Source organism: Lepidochelys olivacea (assembly GCF_965140295.1).
Source record: "Lepidochelys olivacea isolate rLepOli2 genome assembly, chromosome: 6".
In the NCBI taxonomy this organism is placed as follows: Eukaryota; Metazoa; Chordata; order Testudines; family Cheloniidae; genus Lepidochelys; species Lepidochelys olivacea.
Genome location: NC_140416.1, coordinates 26,396,577 through 26,423,154, shown reverse-complemented (window position 1 = coordinate 26,423,154; position 26,578 = coordinate 26,396,577). Strand labels below are relative to the sequence as shown.

The 26,578-nt window shown below is 43.4% G+C and overlaps 2 protein-coding genes across 2 annotated transcripts in view; one reads left to right on the top strand and one right to left on the bottom strand.

Annotated features, from left to right (window-relative positions):
* PIK3C2A (phosphatidylinositol-4-phosphate 3-kinase catalytic subunit type 2 alpha) overlaps positions 1-26,578 on the bottom strand; it is a 173,260-nt gene that overhangs the window by 133,729 nt on the left and 12,953 nt on the right. The window lies entirely within an intron of this gene.
* Positions 1-26,578, top strand: part of NUCB2 (nucleobindin 2) — a 48,298-nt gene that overhangs the window by 15,876 nt on the left and 5,844 nt on the right. Inside the window, exons 4-12 of the mRNA XM_084629855.1 lie at positions 1,302-1,428; positions 8,918-9,021; positions 12,746-12,931; positions 13,699-13,789; positions 16,817-16,875; positions 18,215-18,307; positions 19,589-19,678; positions 20,232-20,402; positions 20,748-20,820. Of these exons, the coding sequence (XP_084485981.1) occupies positions 1,302-1,428; positions 8,918-9,021; positions 12,746-12,931; positions 13,699-13,789; positions 16,817-16,875; positions 18,215-18,307; positions 19,589-19,678; positions 20,232-20,402; positions 20,748-20,820 (994 nt within the window). The remainder of the gene's footprint in view (positions 1-1,301; positions 1,429-8,917; positions 9,022-12,745; positions 12,932-13,698; positions 13,790-16,816; positions 16,876-18,214; positions 18,308-19,588; positions 19,679-20,231; positions 20,403-20,747; positions 20,821-26,578) is intronic.

The window sequence follows — 26,578 nt, the reverse complement described above, 5'->3', positions numbered from 1 at the left end:
TTTTCTTCTCTTCCCAGTACCCGTACTTCACGTACCACTCCAAGCACCGTGATGGTGTTCTCTTCTCTCCCGCTGTTGCTACCCTAGGTTATGTGCATTCCTTCTCTGCCCTTCTCCAATCCCCAGGTCCAGCTGGCTGCTCCACATTCTCTTATGGTGAGAAGAGAGCACTAAGCTTTGCATTACCTTTGGTGTAAAACTCTGCTGCAGCTAGAGCAGAGGTAGGCAAAAGGCCCGTGAACTCCAGCTGGGGCACCGGGTTGGGGGCCGCACCACGCAGCTCCCGGAAGCCATGGCATGGCCCCCGCTCTGAGGGTCAGGGGCCGCTCCACGCGTAGGTGCGGGAGAAGGGACATGCCACTGCTTCCAGGAGCCGCTTGAGGTAAGCGCTGCTCAGAACCTGAACCCCTGAGCTTCTCCCCACACCCCAACCCCCAGCCCTGATCCCCCTCCTGCTCTCCAAACCCCTCAATCCCACCCCGGAGCACTCTCCTGCACCCCAAACCTCTCATCCCCAGCCCCACTCCAGAACCCACATCCCCAGCCGGAACCTGCACCCCTTCCCGCACCCCTGATCCCCCTCAGTCACAGCCCAGAGCACCCTCCTGAATTCCAAACTCCTCATCCCCAGCCCCACCCCAGAGCCTGCACCCCCAACCAGAGCCCTCACCTCCTCCCACACTCCAACCCCAATTTTGTGAGCATTCATGGCTCACCATACAATTTCTATTCCTCGATGTGGCCCTCAGGCCAAAAAGTTTGCCCACCGCTGTGCTAGAGTCTGACAGCTCTTGGCTCCACTCCATTCCTGGCACAGTCCCCAGAGGCTGGCAACAGTCTTCTGGTGCTGCTGAGGGTGATTCTTACAGCACCCTCAGGTGGCTGCTACTGTGCCGATTCCTCCTTCAGCAAGAGGGTGGCACCCACATGACCATGCTGGTCTGTAGTTCTCTGATTTACAGAAAGGTCACTTCTGAAGAGATCTTTAAATACAGATACGCAGCTGTGCTCCAGGGTCCTGGTTTAATTATGGTATTTGGCACATCACCTTTTTTTTTTTTTTTTTTAAATAAAAAGGCACCTTAGAAAAGTCTCAGTGAGTGCCCTAACCCGATTTCTATTTTCATAAATTTACAAAGTTAATATTCTCCTCAAACAATGTTTGAGATACTTATGATGTTTATAAGGTCTTCAGAATTGGCAATGACTACCATGAGTAGAGAGTCTTACAGCCCACATGTGGTGGGCATCTGAAAACTACAACACGATTGTCTTTATAGATCACTTATTTATTTTAACAGAGTGGAAAGCTAAGCAAAGAGCTAGACTTAGTAAGCCATCATGTGAGAACAAGGCTGGATGAACTGAAAAGACAAGAAGTGGCAAGGTTAAGGATGCTAATTAAAGCTAAAATGGATTCCTTTCAAGGTAAGAATATGAAGCAGAATTCAGACAGAATTAACAGATTGGCCTTTATCAGATAGGAGCCTGGAATCCACCAATTTTGTTCTCACTGGCTCCTATCAGCAATAATGATTAAACTAAGTTGGAATGGTAAAAGGGTCCCCATTTCATACTCCTGAAATGGAAAATATGAGGAAGACTGTGTCCTTATAGGAAATCAGGGAGAAGAAGGGGAGCAATCTGTGTCTTACAAGTAAGAAAAACTGATTCTGACAATGGGACTTTTAGATGCTTATATAACTATTTCTCAGACAACGGTTTCCCCACAATGTGTCACTTTCCACATCCCTCACTGTGTTCTAGCAATACAGCTGTGTTGAATTTAACCAATTAAACTGTTTAGAGATTTTCCCAAAGCACAAAAGAACATGGGCTAGTCACTGAGGTGCCTAAGCTCAACATTTTAAGCACCACTGAGATCCTTCGAAAGCTGCTCAGCTTCCAACTCACCCTGTAGGCACCTAAATTCCCATGGGGCCAATGTTTCCACCGGTGGGCATGAACTAAACTGCTGCTGCTGCTTGGCTCCCTATCGCATGCCTAAGCCCTGCTAGGATTCTCAAACTAGGGTGTTCCACTGCCTCTCTCTCCTGCTGGGCCTGATCCAATAAGGCGGGCTCAGAGTATGACTAACCTGCACAAAAGACAGCGTGGGTGACCAGATCAAGAATTTGTGTGTGGAATTAGGGCACTCACAGGGGCTGTGGGAGACCTGTTTTCAACTCCCAACTATGCCTAATTTGGAGTAGGGACTTGAATTTGGGTCTTCCCTCCTCCTGCAAGGCTATTTGGTATTCTGGATTAGGGCTCTCTGTCTTTCCCATTGGAGCTCTTCCACTCTGTATGAACAATTAAATATTCACTGGGACAGAGAGGAAAAGAGAAAAAGATATAGACTTTGTAGCCTGGTGGCTTAAACATTTCCTGGGATGCAGGAAACCCATGTTGCACTCCCTACTCCAGTTAATCATTTGGCTTTTGCTTATAACAGCCACCTGCCCTCGAGAGAGAGAGAGACAAAGTACTGACCTGACCTGGTTTAGGGGCTTAACTCCGGGAGCAGGTGTGTGGCTGTGAATCCCAAACACAGATAGGCGCCTCTCTCCTGTCCAGAATTAGGTGCCAGCTCTACCTTTGAGAGGTGGAGCTGAAGTCTTATCCTTCTCCTTGGCATTTTCTGCTAGCTAGTTTAGGCAGCTCCCTGCTCAGCATGCTGGCTTATATGAATCACATCTTTAGGAAACTTACTCTCCCCATGCATTGTCCAGGAAGCCTGGGTGTCTGACTTGGGGGTGAGAATTCCATTGGGTGCCAGGGTGCCTAAAAATTAGGCATTGGACTCCTATGTCTTTGTGGATTTAGCGCAACCTAAATTTTTTTTAGGTTTTAGAACCGTTTTTTTTTAACTGGTCGAATAGCTCAAAAGTGGCAGTCTTTCTTTCAACCTTCTCCTCACCAGAAATTAATTTTAGGCTTATAACAAACATGAGAAACTCAGCTTAAAGGATAATTTTTTTTTGTTGCAGTTCTAAGCATCAGAAACAGAGACTTGGAATGAAAGTGTCTTCGCATCCATAATAATAGCATTGCTAATGCTACACTGCAATCTACTTAGTAGGCCTTTATATTTAGAAACCAAGTATACAAGTTGCCAGCCTACAGTTACTGTTAGTTTGCTTGGCAGGGGATACTACCTCCTCTCCTTGCCCAACCATGCACGATTTAATTCTAACATGCAAAATATACATTTTAAAAGAAATTACCAGGGAGACTTGATGCAAACCTTTTACTGGAGGTTTCTTTCTGGAAATAATTGTATTCACAAGCATGGAGTTTCTGATGGTGATGCTAGGAATATCTTCCAAAATGTTCCACTTAGTTTTTTGTAAAAAGTGGATGTGTAATTTTCTGTTCAGATTTATCAGTGTAGTAGCAGCCTGATCCAATTCCTTATCAAGTCAATGGAAAGACTCCCATTGACTTCAGTGGGCAAAGAATCATAACCTAAACTTGTATTCTTGCCATTCTGCCACCCCACTGTAGCACTGAAACACTGCCAATGAGCTTAGTGTGGGGATAGAGGGTGGATTGAGGGAGTCAGGGCTTGGTAATGCCAGGAGAAAAAACAAGATCTTTAGGGAAGGACTGTATTTTTACTGCTTTTTAGTGTAGTGCTTATTCCCAGTGGTGGATTAGCCAACAGGGCCCATGGCCAGAGGCCATGGCCAATGTGGGGGGGCCCCAGGAAAATGCGTGCCCCCGACTCGCTCTGCCCTCCCAGCACCTCTGCTGGGGAGCCCCTGTGCCCAGACTCCAATCCCCACTGCAGCACCAGCTGGGCGGAGCAGGGTACCCGCCGTGCCCCAACCCCACTCCCCTCATTCCCCCAAGCGCTCCTGCTAGGGAGACTGCAGGCAGAAAGGGTGGGGAGGGGCCCCCACTTGCTCCGGCCTAAGGGACCTACAAAACCCTACTCCGCCCCAGCTATTCCAGTGAGGCCTTGATCCCTGATTGGGACCTCTGGGTGCTATGTCCTACAATTAGTAAATAATAATAAAATTGGCCTAGGGCTTTAGATCACTTTTCTGTCTTTTGTGCTTTTCTTTTTAAATGAAAGTTACAGTCCAGAGAGCAGAACCCACCACATAGCCTCTCCAGAGGAATAAATGGGTTGCTTCATATATGTACACAAGATCCACAGTTCATCTTGAACTCTAATGCAGGCAGATTTTCCACTGAAGTTGTGATGAAGCTCACAATGATCTAATTCAGGACAACTAATGCGGATGGTACAGTGGATGGTAACTTTATGTAGCTGAAAATTTCTTTGCAATGCCCCATGAACCCTCGCTGCCTCAGTATTATTGTATTTAGTAGCTTGTGCTCACTCAAACTAAAGCCTCATAATATGGATGTAAAAATGTTATATGCACAGTAGTCAGATTTTTCAAATTTGGATGCTACTGACTTCAGTGGGAGCTACAGGCATGCAGCATTTCTTTTATTTAGATCTCTAACTTTAGGTATCCAGGTTTGAAAAATTTGACCAGTGTGCCTAACTTTAACGACCTGATTTTTAGAAGTGCTGAACACACACAAATTCCACTAAAGTCAATAAGATCTGCAAGTGTTCAGCCAGGCAGCACCATGCCAAGCATCCAGATACCTAAGCTCCCTCCTCCCACAGCCTCCTGCACAAATCATCATAGGCACCTAACACTGAAGGCAAGTTTATACTACCGCGCTCCACTGGTGCAGCTGCACCGCTGTAGCATGTCTGGTGAAGATGCGCTATGCTGACAGAATAGCGCTCTTCCTGTTGGCATGATTAGTCCACCTCCATGAGAGTCAGAAGCTATGTTGGTGGGAGAGCGTCTCCTGCCAACACAGCACCGGTGTGGACAGCTCTTAAGTCAATGTAACTGATGTCACTCAGGCAGGTGTCTTTCACAACCCTGAGCAATGCAAGTTAGAGTAATGTAAGTGGGAATGGAGACTAGCTCTACGAGAGGAGTTGCAGCAGAGAATCTCAAGCAAAAGGAGGCACTGCCCTGGAGCCCAGGCTGAGATGCCTGTCTCCAAGCGAGGGGTGGGGCTTAGCAAACATCCTTTGGCTTGGCATCTCCCATGGGCTAGTTTAGGTGAGGTGCCACCTCGTGACTGGCTTTTGTGAATTCTATTCTGGGGAGCTTCTCTCTCTTTGTTCATTGTATAGGGAGCCTAGTTCTTGAACTCAGGCTTTGTGAATCCCAGTGATTTTTCTAGGAGCATAAATTCCTTTGTGAATCTAGTCCTTAACCCCCAGACTTAAGTGCCTAAATCCCAGTTTTAGGCACCATTATGATCCACAAAACTCCCCGTTAGCTGCCACCAAACGCTGTAGGTGCCTAAACTCACTCAACGCTTAAGTTTTCTGAGGCACCTAATTTCTGCCTCTGGACATGCACACTGCTGCCTCACTCAAGGCACCCAGGTACCTATCTCCCACCCAAGCCTCATTGCAATACATGAACTAGGGGAAGATAAGCATTCATCCACTTATCTTTCTGCAGGGCTAGATTGGGAAGGTGTGCCCAGAGGTCACCTGCCAGATTGGGTTGCAGTTGTAGTTGTGATGGTGCTAACACTGTCCAGGTTAAAACTTCTAGCCCAGTGTCTCATGTGGGAGACAGGTTTGGTTCCCACCTCAGGCACAGTGATTGGAGCAGGGGTACTGCACTCTGGATCTCCCACCTTCCAAATGGGCATCCTAATCACCAAGCTATAAAGTCATTTTCTCTCTCTCTAGCCCAGCAACTAAGTATTTATGCACAGTGGAACAGCTTCAACAGGAGACTGAATAAGCCCACATCAGAATATCCTAAAGCTCAGTGGTTAGAGCCCTCAGAGGTGTGGAAGACCCCTTTTCAAATCCTTGGTTCACTGCTCCATGAAGGGGGAAATTGAAGCTGGGTCTCTCACATCCAAGGTGAGGGCTCTAACCACTGGGCTAAAAGTTATACTGTCATTACCTCTTCCTCCTCTTCTGTCAGTTTTATGTGGAGTGGGGCAGGTGCTTCAGCTGCCTGACTCCAGAAGAGGGCGTTGCAGCTGTGGATTGCAGGGAGAACTAGGTTTCTCCCTGTAGCCTCGACTTAGGTGCCTCTCTTCAAGAGTGGAGTGGCTTAGTACACCCCCCTTCTCTAAGGTATTTCCAACTGGCTTGTTTAGGTGGGGAGCTTCCTAGCTTGCTGGCTTTTTTTGGATCATATTCTTGGATGCCTATCTCTCACCATTCACCGTATAGGGAGCCTACGTGCTTGACTCAGGCTTTCTGGATTACAGTATTGTCTGTGACTTTATGAGCACCTAAAAGTTAAGCATGGCAACGCTGAGCCTCACAATGTCAAAATCCCTTTGTGGATCTGGGCCTTTGTGCCTGCTAGGGAGTGGTAGAGCATATTGCCCTTTAGCTATTCCCTACTCCTCCTCTGCTATTGATTATGCTGACTTTACGCCACCTGGTGATTCCCTGAGATGCCCTATCAGGGCAGCTTTCTGGCTGCTTTGCACTGCCAGAGAGAAAGTCAAAGAAAATCCATGATTAATAAAAGTCTTATCAGCATGAGTTTGGGATGGGCATGTTACTCCCATGCGTAGCCCTACAAGGTCTTGAAATATTGAGCCTTAAAACACTCATGCAGGATAGAATATTTTCAGATTAGCATGGGGAGAGTTCAACAGGTGTGTGTGTGTGTAAATTAGGGCATATTTCTCTAACTGCATGCCTGAAAAAGAAAGTGTTTGTTTGAAACTGCTCGGACATTTGATTGTTAGCAGTGGTGCTGGAAGAGATGAATTAGCAAGCAGCTGAAGCAGTCAAAGGCCATTATGGTTTTTTTGCCATATACATTACATATGTAATATGAATATGTGCCACACAGGCACACTGGAGTCCACATAATCATGTTTACTTATTACATACAAAATGCAAGACCTAATTACATATATACATCTTTGGCAAAGTTCTAGTGGTTTCTGTAACGTGAAAGAAAGTCCAGGCCTCTTAAAGACTCATACTATTTAAATTCCTATACCCTACAGAATCCATGTGCTAAACTTTATGTATCATATGGCCTGCAGTTTATCACAATGCTATCACCATTACATATATGGTATCTGTATACCTCGAGCAAGTATCCTGTATACCTCAGTTGCCCATCCGTAAAATGTGAATGATAGTACTTCTCTACCTCACAGGATAAATACAATAAAGATTTTGAGGTGCTTATACTACAGTAATAAGGTATTTACATGTCCCCAGAGGTGAAAGTAAGCCGGTACGCCCTGGTATGGCGTACTGGCAAGAGCTGGTACACTGTACTGGGGCAGCCCGGCTTCCCCAGGGGGCAGCTTAAAGGGCCTGGGGCTCCCAGCAGTGGCTGGAGCCCCAGGCCCTTTAAATTGCCTCCAGAGCCCTGCTGCTGGAGCCCTGGGGTAGCGGCTGCTGGGCTCCGGCAGCTAATTAAAGGACCGGGGCAGTAGAAGCAGGGGGCTATTTAAAGGGTCCAGGGCTCCCCAGAGCCCTGGGCTGCTGCTGCTACCCCGGTGGGGTGGGGCAGGAGGGGGGGGCACTTACAGGGTGGGCTGGGGCTGGGGCTGGCTCTGGCTCTGACCCCCTCAGCCCCACCCCTTCTGGCCCCAGCATACCAGTAAGTCACTCGACTTACTTTCACCCCTGCATGTACCCCGCTGGATGTATTTTACAGTGTTCCATTTTCAAACAATCAAATAAGAACCTTTTGTCTTGTTTAGCAGTAATGTGGCAAGTTAAAATCTAATACTGCACTTTTAAAAAAATGCTTTATAAAACAGTGATTCATCAGAGAAAGTATTTAGGCACAAGTGATCTCAGAGTGGAGGAATGGTGGTTGAAATATGCACTGGCCACTGTTTGCTGGTATGTGATGATAAAAATAGAGCACAGATGTGACAAGAATATCTTTAGCTTACTAAAGGGTAACAAGTTGAAGGAGACTGTCCTACAGTCTCCTATACAGATCAAACATTTCCTCTTTTTTTTTTTTTTGTTCAGCCATCTTGACAAGCTGCCCAATAAAAAATTGATAGACTTCAAGAATCACTGGATATTACTGTCATGCCTAACTTAATAGAATAGATGCTGTTCAGTGTAATATTGGTCTAGAGTGTTATATGACTGTATTGACCAAAGTCACTGTAGCATATGGAAAACTCTGGTAGCTTAGAAGTGTTTGATGCTGTTACTATACTTGCATGTTTTATATTGTTGGAAGCAGCCCCTACAGAAGGGAGGGGGAAATGTTTGAAGTGCCTCATTTGGACACAGGGCCTGACTTCTGACTGCCTTGCACCTTGTAGTCAGTACAAAAGGAATCTAAACTGCTGCCATTCTGATTTGGAATTGTTTCACATCCGCTTTGGCCAGATAAAGGTGATTTTGCAAGGTGTAAGGCAAGGAGTCAGCCCTAAGAACCTAGTTCAGCTGGATGATGCTGGTCAGCAATTTGGCACTTCAGTTGACATCACAGCTACAGAAGCAGCTGCTTTATTTATATGGTCATTTGCATGAATGAAAAGTAGTGCAGTGTCTATTCTGGATTGTGAAGCTTGAAATACTTGTGAGATCTGCTTTCATTTCTGCATGTTAAAATTACAGTGTAAAAATGTAATATTCCACCTTGGTAGGAGGGGTGCCTATTCAAATTGCTAGAAGCTCAGTGAAGCTCACCAGTCTTCCTTAAGCAATGCTAGTCTAGAAATGTTGCTATTCTTTCATCAAATTGCAAATACCTATCCAGTCCCTAAGGAGCCTCAAATATTTGTATATCACAGGCTTGTGTTTGAAAGCTTTTAGCTTCCAGAACTCTCTCCTTCAAACTTATTTGATATGTTTTATGTTTGTTTTAAAAACATTTTTACCTTGTTCTTTCAGACACTGGCGTAGACCATCAAGCTCTCCTTAAACAGTTTGAACACCTCAACCACCAGAATCCTGAGACATTTGAATCTAAAGATTTAGATATGTTGATCAAAGCAGTGAGTTTTAGATATAAAATATTGTAGATGTTCACTTGCTATGATTATTTATTTCTCTGCAGTGAAAGCAAATCCTTTTACTTTATCTATACCAATCTTCTGTAAATACCACATAGATCTTAATCTTAGAGGAACTCAGTTGGCTCCACTGTGTATTGGAAAGCTTCTATGCAATTGATATGTGTTCGCCACAGAACCTGTTAATTTTTCAGGTAGCACCTTACAGCATTCTCATTCTTGTGCCAGTGTGAGAAGCTTTGGGAACAAAACATGACTTGTCAAGGGCATGTAAATTCAGTTCAGTTTTGATAGATGTGTATTATGCCGTAGAATATTTTTAAAGTATATTTTTATACCTAAATTACTTTAAGCTTGTCACATAATGACTGTAATATAAGGTAACAATTGCCCCTCTCAAAATGGCCATATAGATTTCTGGACCGTACATTTCTGGTGTATGGCAAGCTGCAATACCACAACACAACTGAACTTCAGATATCCATACTAAACGTTGCTTATGGGCACTTAATCTCTACCAGGCCCAATGTACAGTAAGTGAATATCAGTCACAGGCATGGTTCTCACTTAGCTGACATATCAGTGAGATGCAGTTTGGCTGAGAGTGCAGCATGGCTTTTTTCAATAGTGGAAAAATTATGCCTCTCATGGAAAGAAAGATTTTAACCTCAGGTATGCAGCACGTAGCACTGTACATCTGACATTAGAAGCTGGTTGAGTGTTTCTTGCACAGAGAATTTGGTGAGTTAAAATTCTCCCTCCTAATTTACTCTTAAGAAACTTTCCAAAAATCTTACCAGTTAGGAGCATCATTTCAGAAAAATTCTGACTGGTAGGGAGAGGGAAGTCCTTAACTAGCAGTTCTTTCTGTTCTTAAGCCATTCCACCTTTGTCTGCTTTCATTTACCAGCTGGAATGACACAATTTAAGGGATACCTTAGGGGCCATCTCCTCTATAATTTGTTTTTTAAAATGTGTGGCATTTTGGAGATGAATTCTAAATAATTGGAAAGTCAGTATCAGGTGAATCTGAACATCCGTTAGGGGACAACATGAGACTGCTGAACTTCCTTTAATACTATTAAATACATTAACATTAAAAACTGAAAACTAACCAGCTGCAAACTGCTTCCAAGCTTAAGCAAGTCTGCATTAACTAACCCCCATAAGGACTAGCATGTGGTCCTGTTTCAACTCAAGTTAATTGACAATCAGTTAATTCAGATTAATTAACATGATTGTAAATGCTAATCTGGACAGTCCACAAACATAGAATTTTAGGACTGGAAGGGACCTTGAGGTCATCTAGTGCAGTTCCCTGCACTCATGGTAGGACTAAGCATTACCTAGACCATCCCTGACATGTGACTCCATGTTTGTTCACTAAACTCTCTAGTAAACCATAGACATTTGTATCCTGGAACAAACACCGGGAGAGATAACACTAGCATTTACTATTTTAAATGGATTAAGCTGATTCATAATAAAGCACTCTTATTCCAGAATAAATGTCCACACATGAAGTTAATCAGGAAATAGCTGTTTGGGAATAATTCTCCATATAGATGAGCCTTAACACAGACCTTCCAATATTATCCATTTTCACTCACAGTATTTAAAGTAATCTGTCATTACAGATTAAGGGCTTGATTTGTAGAGTTGCCATGAACCTTGAGTAAGGGACACCGGAGTGTCTTATAGACTTTAAGGCCAGAAGGGACCACCACCATCATCATCTCATCTCACCTCCTGCACATCACAGGCCATAGAACCCAACCCACCCACTCCTGCAATAGGCCCATAACCTCTGACTGAGTTACTGAAATCCTAAAATCTTGATTTAAAGACTTCAGGCTACAGAGAATCCACCATTTACTATAATTCATACCAGCAAGTGAACTGTCCCCCATGCTATAGAAGAGGGTCCAAGGCCTCCAATGTCTCTGCTAGTCTGACTGGTGGGGAGATTCTTTCCCAACCCCAAATACAGCAGTCAGTTAGACCCTGAGCATGTGGGCAAGACCCACCAGCTAGACACCTGGAAAGAATTCTCTGTAGTAGCTCAGAGCCCTCCCCATCTCGTGCCCCATCTCTGGCCATTGGAGTTATTTGCTAATGGCAGTTGTGGATAGGCCATATGCCATTGTAGGTAGTCTCACCATATCATCTCCATAAATGTATCAAGCTCAGTCTAGAAACAAGTTACTGTATATACTCATTCATAAGCTGAATTTTTTTAGTAAAGGGAAGCATCAGAGGAGGGGATTGGCTTATGAACAGGTATAGAGAAGGGGAGAGATGGGACACAGCCCCTCCCCCCAACAGAGGGAGCAAGGAGAGGCAGCAGAGCCAGATGGGAAGAGGCGGGGCCAGAGTCTATCCACTTCTAGCTACGCTGCTCCCCCCCCCCCACCCTCCGAAGCAACTGCAGTTCCGGGGCTGGCAGGCTGCAGCTGCGCTGCTCCGCCCTGCCCACCAGAGCAGATTGTGGCCGCGCCGCCCAGCCTGCCGGAGCACGCTGCGCCCATGCCACCTGGCCCAGCTCGTTGGAACATGCTGCGGCCGTGCCGCCCGGTCTAGCCTGCTGGAGCAGGCTGCGACCACGCTGCCCAGTCTGCTGGAGCAGGCCAGGCCAGAGACATCCTCCCCACGTAAGGTGGGAAGGGATGGGATGGGGAGGGTGTGGGGGTCCTGCGCTAGGGCAGGTGGTCACAGGGGTTTCTCCCTGGCCCCCAGCTTCTCCCCCCTCCAAAAAATTTCCCCACCAGTTGCTGTCCCTGCCCATCAGGGTAAGCAGCTGGCTCACCGGGACACTTTGTTTACTTAGGTTTACCTCCATGCCTGCGGACGCTCGAGGTAAACAAACCATCTCGGCCTGCCAGCGGCTTATCCTAATGGCCTGGGAGCCAAAGTTTGCCAACCCCTGAATTATAAGGTTGGCTTATGAATGGGTCATAAAAATTTTCCATTTTTACTTATCCATCTTGGGGGGTCGGCTTATAAACAAACTGATTTATGATCGAGTATATACGGTAGATTTTTGGCCCCTCTCTACTCCTCTTGGAAGGCTGTTCCAGCACTACAATCCTCTGATGTTAAAGACTTTTGGCTAATTTCAAGCCTATACTTGCTGAGGGCCAGTTTATATCGATTTGTTCTTGTGCCAACATTAGCCTTTAGCTTAAAATAACTTCTCTCCCTCCCAGGTGTTAAATTCTCTGATGTTTGGTACCTACTACCTCTTAGGTCCTGGGAGGAGGTGCACTATGCTACCCTTGTACCTGGTGCCTCTTATTTCCCTCATTGTCCTAGTTCAGCTGCACTGGCTGGAACATGTGTGGGGAGAATGGAGTCAAAACTGTGTCCATTCTACAGTCCCTGCCCATCTGTGTAGGATGGAGAGTAATGGCCCTTTGTACAATGTGGGTAGCCTACACAGGAGAAAAGGGTGCCTTATTGCCTCCTCTTAGACCAGTGCATGGGCAAGGAATGCAAATCAGTTGATTCCAAGAACATTAAATCCTGTGAAACTGATTGGTTTTGCTGAACAGGTAGAGTGGGGAAGAGACGGATATTACACTACACTCTGTTGAAAGATGATCCCCAATTAGTTTACCTTGTGTTTGGCAAATCAGTGGCAATATGGCTCGTCATTCACACTTTGAAGCAATACAGTCTTTTCAGCATAAACATTTCTTACTTGTAGGCTACAAGTGACCTGGAAAACTATGACAAGACACGCCACGATGAATTTAAGAAATACGAGATGTTGAAGGAACATGAAAGGAGAGAATATTTAAAAACACTGAATGAAGAGAAGAGACGGGAAGAGGAATCCAAATATGAGGAGATGAAGAAAAAACATGGAGATCACCCCAAAGTGAATCATCCTGTAAGGATACGGTGTTTACACATTTCTTATCCTGCTAGAGAAAGCTTTGCATACCGAAGAGCAATGGCTTATAACAAAACAGGCCCAGATAACACCTTGTTCATTCACATATGATCAGCATTTAAATGGGGAATAAAAGACTAATACTCTGTGGGTGGGATTTTCAAAAGTCTCAAACTCTGCTCTCATTGAAATCAATGAGAGTCTTACCACTGAGTTCAATGGAAAGAAAGAGAAACCCGTGCTGAGCGCTTTAGAAAACCCTACCCTAGATGCCTGTTATCTTTGCTGTGTTTGGTATACAGTTATGTGATATACTGGCAAAATGCTTGCTTATAAAGACGCCAGAGATTATTCAGGATTATTCTGCCCCACCCATGCTTACACTGCAAATCCAACATTACAGCTACCTTCCCTCTGGGCAGGAAGAGTAGACAAATTCACTTTAGACACAGTTCCTAAATGAGGAGCTGCGCAAAGCGATTGCAAAGCGATTCCAGAGGTTCCGTTTCCCCAGAGTCTGAGTGTGCTGCTTCATGGCACCCTCAACCCCTCTGCCTTGTGACAACGTAGAGCCTGACTCAGAACCCATTGAGGTCAATGGAAGAAGACTGCCATTGATTTCTGTGGGCTTTGGATCAGGCCTGTAAAACAGGGCCATTATAAAGGTCTTTGAAAAGCCTTTTTGAGAAACTTTAACTCCAGTTTAGTGCAATAAAATTACATGTCATTACTTTGAGTGATTTCTATTTGTAACTAATCTACAGGGAAGCAAAGACCAACTGAAAGAGGTGTGGGAGGAGTCGGATGGGCTGGATCCTAATGACTTCAATCCTAAAACATTTTTCAAGTTACATGGTAAGAGATTAGATTTAGTTTAAAAGGTACAAGTCAAATTATTCTTGCATTATCTATTTGTTTTGGAAGGTGTTATCTTCTGTTGGTCACACAAGCTATTTGGATGAGTCCAGGAGGACAGAAAGGAGTAAATCAGCAGTTTTGTCAGGTTCAAACTGTTCATGCAAGAGCACTTAACACCACATTGGGTATATGCATTATTGTATTGCTACACTCAAGTGGAGCAATGTAAAAACTGAAAGTTATATTTTCAGAAAGAGCTCATGTATCTCCAAGAGGAGTGCAATAATTGTATGTGGCAGTAGGTTTAAAAGACATAGCTGGTTCTTTAGTTGCCAGGTAATTTTTTTAGGGGGAATGTCCTTAGTTGTCATTTTGCTCACAAACTATGCCATCAGGATGAGCCACAGAAGGACTGTATGAATGAACTTGCAGTCTCACCATCTCACTGTAGCTCAGTAAATGGAGTGTCAGCCATTCTACTGCAGGGGTGGGCAAACTTTTTGGCGCGAGGGCCACATCTGGGTACGGATATTGTATTGTGGGCCATGAATGCTCATGAAATTGGGGATTGGGGTGCGGGGGGTAAGGACTCTGGCTGGGGGTGCGGGCTCTGGGGTGGGCCTGGGGATGAGGGGTTGGAGGTGCAGGAGGGTGCTCCCGGCTGGGACCGAGGGGTTCGGAGGGTGGGAGGGGGATCAGGGCTGGGGTAGGGGGTTGGGGTGCAGAAAGGGGTCAGGGGTGCAGGCTCTGGGTGGCTCTTACCTCAAGGAGCTCCCGGAAGCAGAGGCATGTCCTGCCTCTGGCTCCTAGGGGGAGACGCAGCCAGGTGGCTCCGCTCCCTGCCCCATCTGCAGGCGCTGCCCCTGCAGCTCCCATTGACCCTGGTTCCCAGCCAATAGGAGCTGTGAGGGTGGCGTCTGTGGCAGGGGCAGTGTGTGGAGTCTCTTGGCTGCCTCTGCGTGTAGGAGCCAGATGGGGGACATGCAGAGCCATGGCATGTGTGGAGCGGGGCAAGCCCCCAACCCCACTCCCTGGCTGGAGCACCAGAGCGGCGCAAGCCCCAGACCCCACGCCCCAGCAGGAGCTTGAGGGTTGGATTAAAACATCTGAAGGGCTGGATGCAGCCCCCAGGCCATAGTTTGCCCACCCCTGTTCTACTGCCTCTGGAAAAACGGAAAGAATTGGGCTCCTTCAGAGACCTCTAAAAAATAAATAAAGCTGCCTTTACTATTTCTCATTTCTGCAGCCAGAACTTGAAACAATAGCAGAGAGGTGTAAACTTTGCCCATTTATCTTAATAGCATGTTCACGTCCTTAAATCTCATTACTTAACAATTTTACTGCTGAGCTGTATGCAAAGGCACTTAAGGCCTCATCTGCACAGTGGGATAATGTGCTCTATGACGGGTGATTTCTAAAGCACATTAATTGGTCTGTGTAGACCCTGCTGGTGTATGCTAAAGGTTCTCTGTTATGCTTTAATGTTGTAGTGTTTCAAATCTTTCAATGAGTGTACAACATTTTAGTGTGCTTTGGAAATAACACTTTTTTGTAAAGCACGTTACCCCACTGTGTAGGCAGGCCCTTACTTGGTGCAGCTGGATGTGCCTGGTATTGTGCTGGTGGTTTGATGAAGGGCTGAACAACAAGTGGAGGAAACTAGGTATGGTTTTGGTTTTGACTCACCCAAAGGGAAAAAATGCATAAGCTGAAACTAATGCCAGCTCCAACTGAAGCAAATAATTTTTGAACTGTCTATTTGACCTTGTTTAATCTTGGTTTATGAGTATATTAAAGTCCTATGCAATTTAGCCACTCTACTTCACATTCAAAAAAATATTAGATTTTATTACTTTTCTCCTAGGAATCTAAGTAGAGCCGTATAGCTTCTTCTTTTGTCTGTTTCACCAGAACAGAAATAGCCAGCTCTTGCCATTGAAAATTAACATACAAGTTCTCTGATGCAGCTAACTTATAATAGTATATAAACACTTATTTGAATTAGACGGGACAGTCTCTCAACCATTAAAGTATCACATAATATTCAGATTAAGAATGGATGGTCACATAGCATGAGTTACTGATCCACAGTTACCAGCATGTCTTGCCAAACTCATGCTAAACTGGAGTACGAGTGGAGTATTTATATAGCAGTCAGCACAATTCTGAAATTTGCTTGGAGAAACTTCCATACATTTAGCCAAACTTTTCCACAGGTTCCTGTTGGTCCGGGATATATTTACAAATCTTGGCCAAATATAGCTACCTTTTCTCATGTTGAGCAATATCTTACTGTGTGAGTGGCCTGGGTATTCTTATTTTAGGTTTTAACCAATAAAAAACACACACACCTCCTGCCCCAAAAATGAAATTAGTGTTTATTCAATAGACACGGGAAAAACACCAGAAATGGTTACTTGTAGCTAAGGGTTTGTCTACATAGAGCAGTAATGCAGACTATAGGAATCTGTATAGATCCCGACAGTGCACACCAAAGGTTCCCGAGTGCACTTTAGCATAGTGCTGTTTGAAACAGTACTACATTACAAAGAGATTACAGTATATAGAAGAAAGCCCTGGGGAAAAAAAAACCATTTTTGGACTTCTACATAAAACTCAAAAATTGCTAAAAATAAGCCCCCCAAAATGAAAATAATAAATCCCCCCCAAAAGACAGAGGGCCTAAGGTAGCCCCATTATTACCTGTTTGGTTAGCAGTTTCTTTTAGCTTTAGATGTCTTTTTAGCTTTTCTTATTTGAGAGTTAGAGGAATCCTTGCAGCCTTATCTAATTATAAGTAAATATCCAAGTCGCCAGAAATCCAGTGCAGACCAACCACAGCCTGGTTTACTGTTAAGTGGAGTAATCTTCATGTCATACTCTGTACTCAGCATCTTATTAGGTACAGAGGTTAATCCACTCTAGACTCTCCGCTGACATCTGCTTATCTGACCCATTGTGAAGTACTGTATTCATTATTTTCTGTATTTACTGAATTTATATTTTCAACTTATACTTTTCTAGATGTCAATAATGATGGCTTCTTGGATGAGCAAGAATTAGAGGCCCTGTTTACTAAAGAGGTAAAAAAAAACCCAACCATTTCAGAGCATTCAATACGTTGCTGCTTCCCCTCTCTTTCTAAAGGGACAGTTACTTATTTTATTTTAGACTATGAACAAGAACATTCATCCCCAGGTCTGAGTGACCTTGACACTCTAAAATTATTCAACACACCAGTGAGGGAGAGAAACAGTAGTTTAGTGATTAAGGCAGAGAGCTGGGATTCAGGCATCATGGGTTCAATGTCTTGGTCTGCCACGGACTCACTTGTGTGACCTGGGATAAAGTCACTTAGGCCCAGGTCCTCAAAGGTATTTAGGTACCAAATGTCCATTGAAATCAGTTAGTCCCTCGTCTATGAAAATGGGGGTATTGGTATTTGTCTACCTCACAGGGTGTTGTGAGGATACATACATTGGTGATAGACACGACTGTGATGAGAGCCATCTTGCTGAGCACAGGTAGAATAAATATACTCTTGGTTTTCCAGCATGTTTTGTCTCAGCATCTTTCTCTCACACACACACGTCCCTGCTACTACCCAGTCTCACAAATCTTCCCACTCCTCATGAGCCAGTGAGAAGAGATGGACCTGACAACATACCCTCAGGGTTAACAAATGCAGGCTATTATGGACCAAAGCAGAGAGTGAATCCTAAAGTGCACAGACCTTACAGAGAACACCTTGCCAGTAGCCACCTCTTCTATACCAGTGGGGCAAGAGGCAGTCTTTTTTAGATGGGTGTTTGCCAAATACTTATGGTTTTGTAAGTTAAAACCAAAACCTGAAAAATCGACTCCGAAACTATAGGTAGCCAGTGCAGATCAAGGAGTACAGAACAATATTTACAAAAAGAGACGCCACTTAACAAATGGACACTGGTTCAGCACCAGATTTACACCCAGGTCCTGCAATTGACCTCATATGGTCACACCTCTGTGCCCACACGGGATTCCATCGAAGTCAGTTGGGCTCCTCACCTGCAGTAAGGCAATCACAGGATCATTTCATGAAATCAGATTTCCATGTGAATTTAAAATATAATCCTGTGTGGAGGACATTACGGTAGTCCACTTGAATTAACAAACAGGCTTCATACCATTGAAAAGCTCACTTTCTGCTTAAAATTATGCTAAAATAAATTATTTCTTTACCTAGAACAATCATTTCCCTTCAGATTTACTGTTCAGTCAGAAGTGCCTCAGCTAAATGTAATGCAAAAGCATATCCGTATCAGGGCTGGTTCAAATTGGTGAAGTTTTGTTTTTAAGCAACATTTTACATCATTGTCTCAAATGTGCTCTATTCTGAATAAGCAGTCCTTTCTTCCAGCTAACGTTTACTACATTTATTTTCAGCTGGAGAAAGTATATGACCCCAAAAATGAAGAGGATGATATGGTGGAAATGGAAGAAGAAAGGCTAAGAATGAGAGAGCATGTTATGAATGAGGTGTGGTCTGAAGGTTAACAGAGTTGGCTAAATCCTGCTCTGTTGTACCTGTGCAATCCTACTGAAGTCAGCGAGGTTGCCCAGGTGCAGCAGAGGGAAATTTTGCCCCTTTTACTATATACAATTAATTCAAAGCATACAATGCTGCAATATCTTGTCCTCATTCAGAAAAGATGCTGGCTGGATAAAATTGCTTGGTAAAGTCTATGTTCCCACTTACTGAGTTCCTGAATCATCATACTGTGGAGTAGGCATGGAGATCTCTACAGATGTCCCAGGATCCACAGATATTACCTGTGAATCCTGGGGCATAGAGTAGCCCAGGGCTGGCCTCTGTGTTGTTCCCTTAGCCTGCCTTGTACATCTGTCAGAACAGCTCCAAGTTGAGCAATTTTGTCAGTGCCTTGCAGATATTTCCCAGGGGTGTTGGGAAGGAATGATATTCTATAGAGCTGGTGTCCTCTAGCAACAGCACTTCTACACCCAGCTATACCCCCTAAAGCTTGAGGAGTGCATTGAGGTTGTGCTTCTATTAGTCAGAGGGAGGCCCTGAAGGAGGGATTCTGGGACAGTTTAGCTGGTTTCCTGCTACTTTAATTCCCTCCTAAAATGGAAGGTTAGGATGGATCACAATTATTGGCAGCAAGTTTTCAGTCAGCTTTTAGTGTGAGCGTCTTTTGGAGTTGAAAGGCCAAGAGAACTAAATCCTGGATATTGAGGTTATAGATGTATTAGAAATCCTGGCTTGCAGTTGGGACAGCTCAGAAACATAAGACTGTGTTCAATCGAATCCTGAATTAATGTCTTAGTGAGACATTCCAGTGAGAGAAACCGTAGTAAAGCAAGCATTTGGAAAGGAAAGCAGAATCAAAACCAATTGACAGTTGGCATGTTTTTAGCCAGCCTGAGGATTGGCCTCCCTGGTAGACACTACTTGTTCCTGCTAAATTAGCACCACTAAAATAAATTGTGAAATCTTTTCTCAGGAAAATTGTACATACTTGTGTCAGTTCTCTTGGTAATTAATTTATAATTCAGTACTAGGATTGTGGAGAATATTCCCAAGGAAGTTTAGAAATCTTGAAGTGTAAGATCTTTTCCCGCCCACCCCCAGAAGAATCCATGAAAAAAGTTTGTTTTGCACTTGAAAATGAAAGTAGATCTGGTTTAACATGAAAAAACAATCACATGATTAAGTTGCTTTATAAATGTAGGTACAACCCCCTCAAAGTCTCTTGTATTGGTAAAAGATGTGTTACATTTTGTTTTTGCTTTAACTAGATTGACATCAACAAGGACCGGTTAGTAACTTTACACGAATTCCTGAAATCTACAGAGAAAAAAGAATTTTTGGAGCCAGATAGCTGGGAGGTAATCATAGCATGTTCCAGGAGGAACAGATTGTACTGTTACCATCAGTCTAATCATGAAACTAAGTGGCATGTTTGTCTCTGACTTTTCATTTTTCCTCATCCTTGGTATGTGCCTACGTACCATGGTTAGAGGCGTTAGCTAAATAAAATGTAATCTAGGTGTTTAAGAACATAAATTGAATACATCTTGTGGCATCATATGGATTATCTGAAAGCCTGTTGCTTGCGCAGGCCTTTGAAACAGAAAAAACATTTTGGCTATGGATTTTATTGGATGGAGGACAGAGTTCAATTAAAAGCAGGAGAAGTAATTTTTTCCACCTCATCCCAAATTTTGAGCAGGATTCAAACCATCTCCTCATAAGTAATAGTGATGAATTCCTTCACAGTACCATATATTTTTGGAAGTATCAAACCAAAATTTTCTGTATTGGTGAATTTTAGAATCCAGCTAGTAGCCATAGCATTGTGAAGATTACTAATTTCCTTTTGCAAGTTGTATTTTTATTATTCCTGTGGGAAGGTTCTTAGTTCTCTACATTTTCTTGCAGACATTGGATCAACAGCAGGTCTTCACCGAAGAGGAGCTGAAGGAATTTGAAACGCATATTTTGCAGCAGGAAGATGAACTCCAGAAGAAGGCAGAAAATCTTCAACGACAGAAGGAAGAGCTACAGAGACAGCATGACCAGCTTCAGGCTCAGAAACAGGAACTTCAGCAGGTACTGTCACTGTAATAGGAGGATTCCTCCCGTTTGCTGAGCCTTTCGCTGAATTTTAGAAAGGCAAAGTGGTGCTACTTCTGGAGTCATTGTCCCTTTAGGTAGTGTATGAGCCTTGAGGGGTGCAGGTGAATGTTAAACTCATTTTTCCTGCAGCAGGATACAACCTATAACTCCAGATTACACCAAACAGTGAAGCTGAACTCTGTATGTTTCCACTGGTGAAGATCATATGTAATGAGTGCACACACTGTCAAGAGCATTGAATTATGCAAGGTGAAAGGAAGCTGATGCTGCTGAGTTCTCAGACCCCTCTTGTTTTATTTTCCCCATCCTACCCCTCAGGTTATGGAACAGAGGAAGCTACAGCAAGGAAGTTCTCTATCAGGACCAGCTGGGGAACTGAAATTCCAGCCACGTATGTAAATTATATTACATTACATTATGGACATAAACTTTTAAATCTAAGATCCCATTTCAGAAGTGGTTTAAAAGCTCCTTTCTTTCTGGTGAAATTGTAAGTATAACTTGTCTGCAGTGATTCATTTTAGGGAAAATTGCTGAGCTTTCTTTACCCCAAGAGGGAAGTATTGAAGTTTTCTAAAGTAATCTTGAGGTCGAAGTACATCATTAAAATATCATTAAACCAAATAAATGAGATTTTCATTTTTCCTCATCCTTCTCATTCCTTATTAATAACCTCCCTGGAAAAGCCAGAGTTCACTTTTGCAGAGTTTCTGAGGCATGACATAGTCAGAGACAGGATTTTCCTCATTTCAGAGTGAAAACATTCAGAGTGAGAACTAGAAGGGACCTTGAGAGGTCATCTAGTGCAGTCCCCTGCACTCATGGCAGGACTAAGTATTATCTAGACCATTCCTGACAGGTGTTTGGAGGTTTTTTAAGAGCAGGTTAGACAATGATGGAGATTCCACAACCTTCCTAGACAATTTATTCCAGTGCTTAACCACTCTGACAGTTAGGAATATTTTCCTAATGTCCAACCTAAACCTCCCTTGCTGCAATTTAAGCCCATTGTTTCTTGTCTTATCCTCAGAGGTTAAGAAGAACAATTTTTCCCCCTCCTCCTTCTAACAACGTTTTATGTACTTGAAAACTGTCCCCTCTCACTCTTCTTTTCCAGACAAAAGAACCCATTTTTTTTTTCTTCAATCTTTCCTCATAGGTCATGTTTTCTAGACCTTTAAAGCATTTTTGCTGTTCTTCTCTGGACTTTCTCCAGTTTGTCCACATCTTTCCTAAAATGTGGCACCCAGAACTGGACACAATACTCCAATTGAGGCCTAATCAGCGCGGAGTAGAGCGGAAATGTTACGTCTCGTATTTTGCTTACAACACCCCTGCTAATACATCCAAGATGATCATCACTTTTTTTGCAACAGGGTTACACTGTTAATTTATATTTAGCTTATGATCCCCAGATCCCTTTCCACAGTACTCCTTCCTAGGCAGTCATTTCCCATTTTATATCTGTGCAACTGATTTGTTCCTTCCTAAATGGAGTACTTTGCATTTGTCCTTATTGAATTTCATCCTATTTACTGCAGACCATTTTGAATTTTCATCTGATTCTTCAAAGCACTTGCAAGCCCTCCCAGCTTGGTATTGTTTGCAAACTTTATAAGTGTACTCTCTATGCCATTATCTAAATTATCGATGAAGATATCAAACAGAACCCAACCCAGAACTGATCCCTGCGGAACCCCACTTGTTATGTCCTTCCAGCATGACTGTTAACCACTGATAACTATTCTCTGGGAATGGTTTTCCGACCAGTTTTGTACCTACCTTTATAGTAGCTCCATCTAGGTTGCATTTCCCTAGTTTGTGTATGAGAAGGTCCTGCAAGATAGTATCAAAAGCTTTACTAAAGTCAAGATATACCATGTCTACCACTTTCCCCCCTATCCACAAGGCTTATTACCCCATCCAAGAGGCTGTCAGGTTGGTTTGACACAATTTGTTCTTGACAAATCCATGCTGACTGTTACTTATCTTATTATCTACTAGATGTTTGTAAATTGTTTGCTTAATTATTTGCTCCATTGTTTTTCCGGCTACAGAAGTTAAACTGACATAGGTGACCTCTTGTCTTCAATCACTGTGTTTCCACACACAATATTCTCTGTATAGTTCTGTTCAGTCACTTATCCTGATTATCCATACAGTTAGGAACATTTGCTCCATAAACAGGGAATTCTCATTCACCCTTGTGAAATACTGTACATAGTACTAGAGGAGCTAGAAGAGCAGGGACAAAAATGAAAAGTAGGGTTGAGGTAGAGAAAAGGTGGTGTTTCTGAACATCTGGGAAAATCCAGAATAACTCCACTGACTTCACTGGAGTTAATTTAACTGATCAAAATATGGGCTAAACAGGTTACATAATCTCACGAACTTGTAGAAAGTGTATAACCCCACCTCCGCACTTTTGTGAAAGTGAAGGGTCCAGTTAAAGATGCCGCTGGCAATTAGACAAGTGATACCCCTAGGTCTTACTGATGCTGTCACCATTACTAGGATAAGTACAAACTGTTTATACCAAGTTTCTCACATTTTTGGCATAACAGATTTCCTTCAAAAATCAATTACAATTATTTTAAATGCTTCCTGGAGTGTGTGTGTCCCCAGAGTTTGTTCATCAAGTTAATGTGGTGAAAACCAAAGTAGCCAGTGCATTTTATCTGCCATATCCTTGGCTCCCAACAAGAGGAAACAAGAGAGAAAAGAGAAGAACTGATTACAGCCCTAAAGTTTCCAACCAACTATAATAAGTGACCATTATTCAAGGGAAGGTGAGGAGATAATGAGTTCAGATTGCGAACACGCTAGGGAGTAAAGTTCAATCAGGAGTTCACATTTTCAAAAAAAAGACTACATATGTCTGTTTATGAATCGAAGGTTCACTTTACCCTTGTTAACGTGACACATTTCAGAAAGGGAAAATTTATGTAATCTCCAAAAAATCAAGATAACAAACATCATAATAGAATGTTTCAGAGGGAAACAAATGTGTGTGGAAATAGCTAGTAATCCAAGAGGAAATTCTACATGTCATAATGTGTTTATAATGTAATTTGGATACTCTCATCCTTGCGATTGTGTGTATGCTGTTGCTCCGACACATGAATGATTGATTCAATTTGTATAAACTAGGCCATGGAGACTTTTGCTATCAAATCAGACATTTGAAAGAGATAGTAAGGGTGTCAGGATCCTGACAGTGGTGGTCAGACAAGAGTCAGAGTTGCAGAAGAGTTCACAGTCAAGTTCCAGGCCAGGGTCAATACCAAGGATCAGAGTCAGAATCAGGTTTCAGGGTCTGGGTTAGGAGGCGAAGTCTAAATCAAGCCAAGGTCACAGAACAGGGTGCAGGAATGGTTGTGGCAACTATAGGAGATCCACACTGTTGCCTGGATACTTCTTGGAATGCCCCTTATTTATATAGGGTTGGGAGCCATAAGATAGCTCTTCCCATGGTCTGTGTCCACAATAGGTCATGGGTAGTGGAGCACAAGCTGATTATAGCTGCTGCTGGGTGGCAGCATAGTGCCATCTGCTGCCTGGCAGCTTGCTAGGCCTTGGTTTAAGACCCATTAGACCTTTACAAAGAGGCCAAAAAATCACCTTGGACACAGTTTTCCTTTTTTGGTGTGAGGATAAGGAATCATTCTCTTAAGCCGAGCCGCTCAGGCCACTGCTGGTCTGGGGTCCCGGCCACCGGCCCCGCTCAGCCCGCTGCCAATCTGGGGTTCTGGCTGTCGGCCCCTTGCCAGCCATGGTCCCAGCCGCAGGCCCCGCTCAGCCTGCTGCCAGCCTATGTGAACAGAACCCAAGGTCAGCAGTGGGCTGAGCGGGCCAGTGGCGTAAGATCAGCATTTTAATTTAATTTTAAATTAAGCTTCTTAAACATTTTGAAAACCTTGTTTACATACGACAATAGTTTAGTTATATAACATATAGACTTACAGAGAGAGACCTTCTAAAAAACGTTAAAATGTATTACTGGCACGCGAAACCTTAAATTAAAGTGAATAAATGACGACTCGGCACACCACTTCCGAAAGGTTGCCGACCCCTGGTGTAGATGTTCGGACTTGGGCTGGGGCCCAAGCGCTGGGACCCTGCAAGCCCAAGCCTGAACATCTACACAACAATTTTTAGCTGCACAGCACAAGCCCTGTAAGCCCCAGTCAGTTGACCCGCAATAGCTGCAGCCATGCCAGCGCTGCTGGTCTTTTATCCCTGTGTAGATGCACCCTTAGTATTCTTCCTTGTGAAAATGGAGTACTACAGCAGGGAGTCACTTTCAACACACACACGTCCCTATTGTTGGTGTATTTTGTCTCTCTCTATGCAAATGCACAGATTTGTTTACAAACCGAATGAACATGACATTTTGGCTGCTATTTGTCTTTTAAACTCACATGCTGTAGCAATTTGTTTAATTAAAAAAAAAAAAATCTTTGGGGAATAGTCAGCTTTATGGCCACAAAGGAAAAACATGTCTTGTAGGGGAATTCTGATACTGCTAAAATCACTGACTATACCCCATCTTCATATCTCTGTTTAAAACCCTCCTTTTTGCCCTACTCTGAGACAGAAACTGAAATGTGGTCCCTTTAATCCTGCATTGGTAGGGAGATGAACTGAATGACCTAACAAATCTTTTTTTCATCTGTAACTGCAGATTCTTATGATTCTTTCCCTTTCTGCAATCTTGCATGCTTGCTTTCTCTCCTCACAGTTAATAGTCTGAAGGAACGTTTATTTAGATTGTCATTGCTTTTAATTACAGCCTCTTTCTTTTAATATAGTCCATCCCTGTTACACGCCATTGTCATGACATGTAAGCATTGCTCTACCCAGTTTTGCATGGCCTTTTTCTCATCTCTGCCTATAAAGACTTTCATACAAGTATCTCAGATGATATTATAAATACAAGAATGTATTGAATTGGAAATAAAGATGTAACAGATGTTTACTGTTTTAATTTAAAAACCATAAAAATGTAAGGCTAGAAGGGACCTCAGAAGGGACCATCTAGTCCACCCCCCTGCATGGATGCAGGACCATGTATACCTAAACCATCAGTGAGAGGTGTTTGTCTAACCTGTTCTTAAAAACCTCCAAAGACAGGGATTCCACAACCTCCCTTGGAAACCTATTCCAGTGCTTAACAATCCTTATAGTTAAGAATATATTTCAAATGTGGAACCTAAATATCCCTTGCTGCAGATTAAGCCGACTACTTCTTGTCCTACCTTCAGTGGACATGGAGAACAATTGATCATCATCCTCTTGATAACAATCCTAGCATATTTCAAGACTGTTGCCCTCTCAGTCTTGTATTCTCCAGACTAAACATGCCCAACTTTTTTTAAAATCTTTCCTCACATGTCAGGTTTTCTACATCTTTTATCATTTTATTGTTTTGCTCTTCTCTGGACTCCCAGTTGCCCACATCTTTCTTAAAGTGTGGCACCCAGAACTAGACACAGTACTCTAGCAGAGCCTTATCAGTGCTGAGTAGAACGAGACGATTACCTCCCATGTTGATATGACACTCCTGTTAACACATCTCAGAATTATATCCCTTTTTTTCCCACAACTACATCACATTGTTGGCTGATATGTAATTTATGATCCACTACAACCCCCAGATCCTTTTCAGCAGTAGTACCACATAGCCAGTTATTCCCCACTTTGGAGGGGTGCATTTGATTTTGCCTTACTAAGTGAAGTATTTTACACTTGCCTTTATTGAATTTCATCTTGTTGTCAGACAGTCCTCCAATTCGTCAAGGTCTTTTTGAAGTCTAATCCTATCCTCTAAAGTACTTGCAGCCCCTCCCAGCTTGGTGTCATCCGCATGTTTTATAAGCAAACTCCCCACTCCATTATCCAAATAATTAAATAAAAATATTGAATCGTACCAGACCCAGGACAAACCCCTGTGGGACCCCACTAGATACATCCTCCCAGTTTGACAGTGAACCATTGATAACTACTCTTTGAGTATGGGCTTTCAGTTTTGTACCTATTTTTTTCTAGACCACATTTGCCTAGTTTGCTTATGAGAACAGCATGTGGGGCTGTGCCAAAAGCCTTACTAAAATCAAGACCTATCACATTGACAGCTTCCCCACCATCCA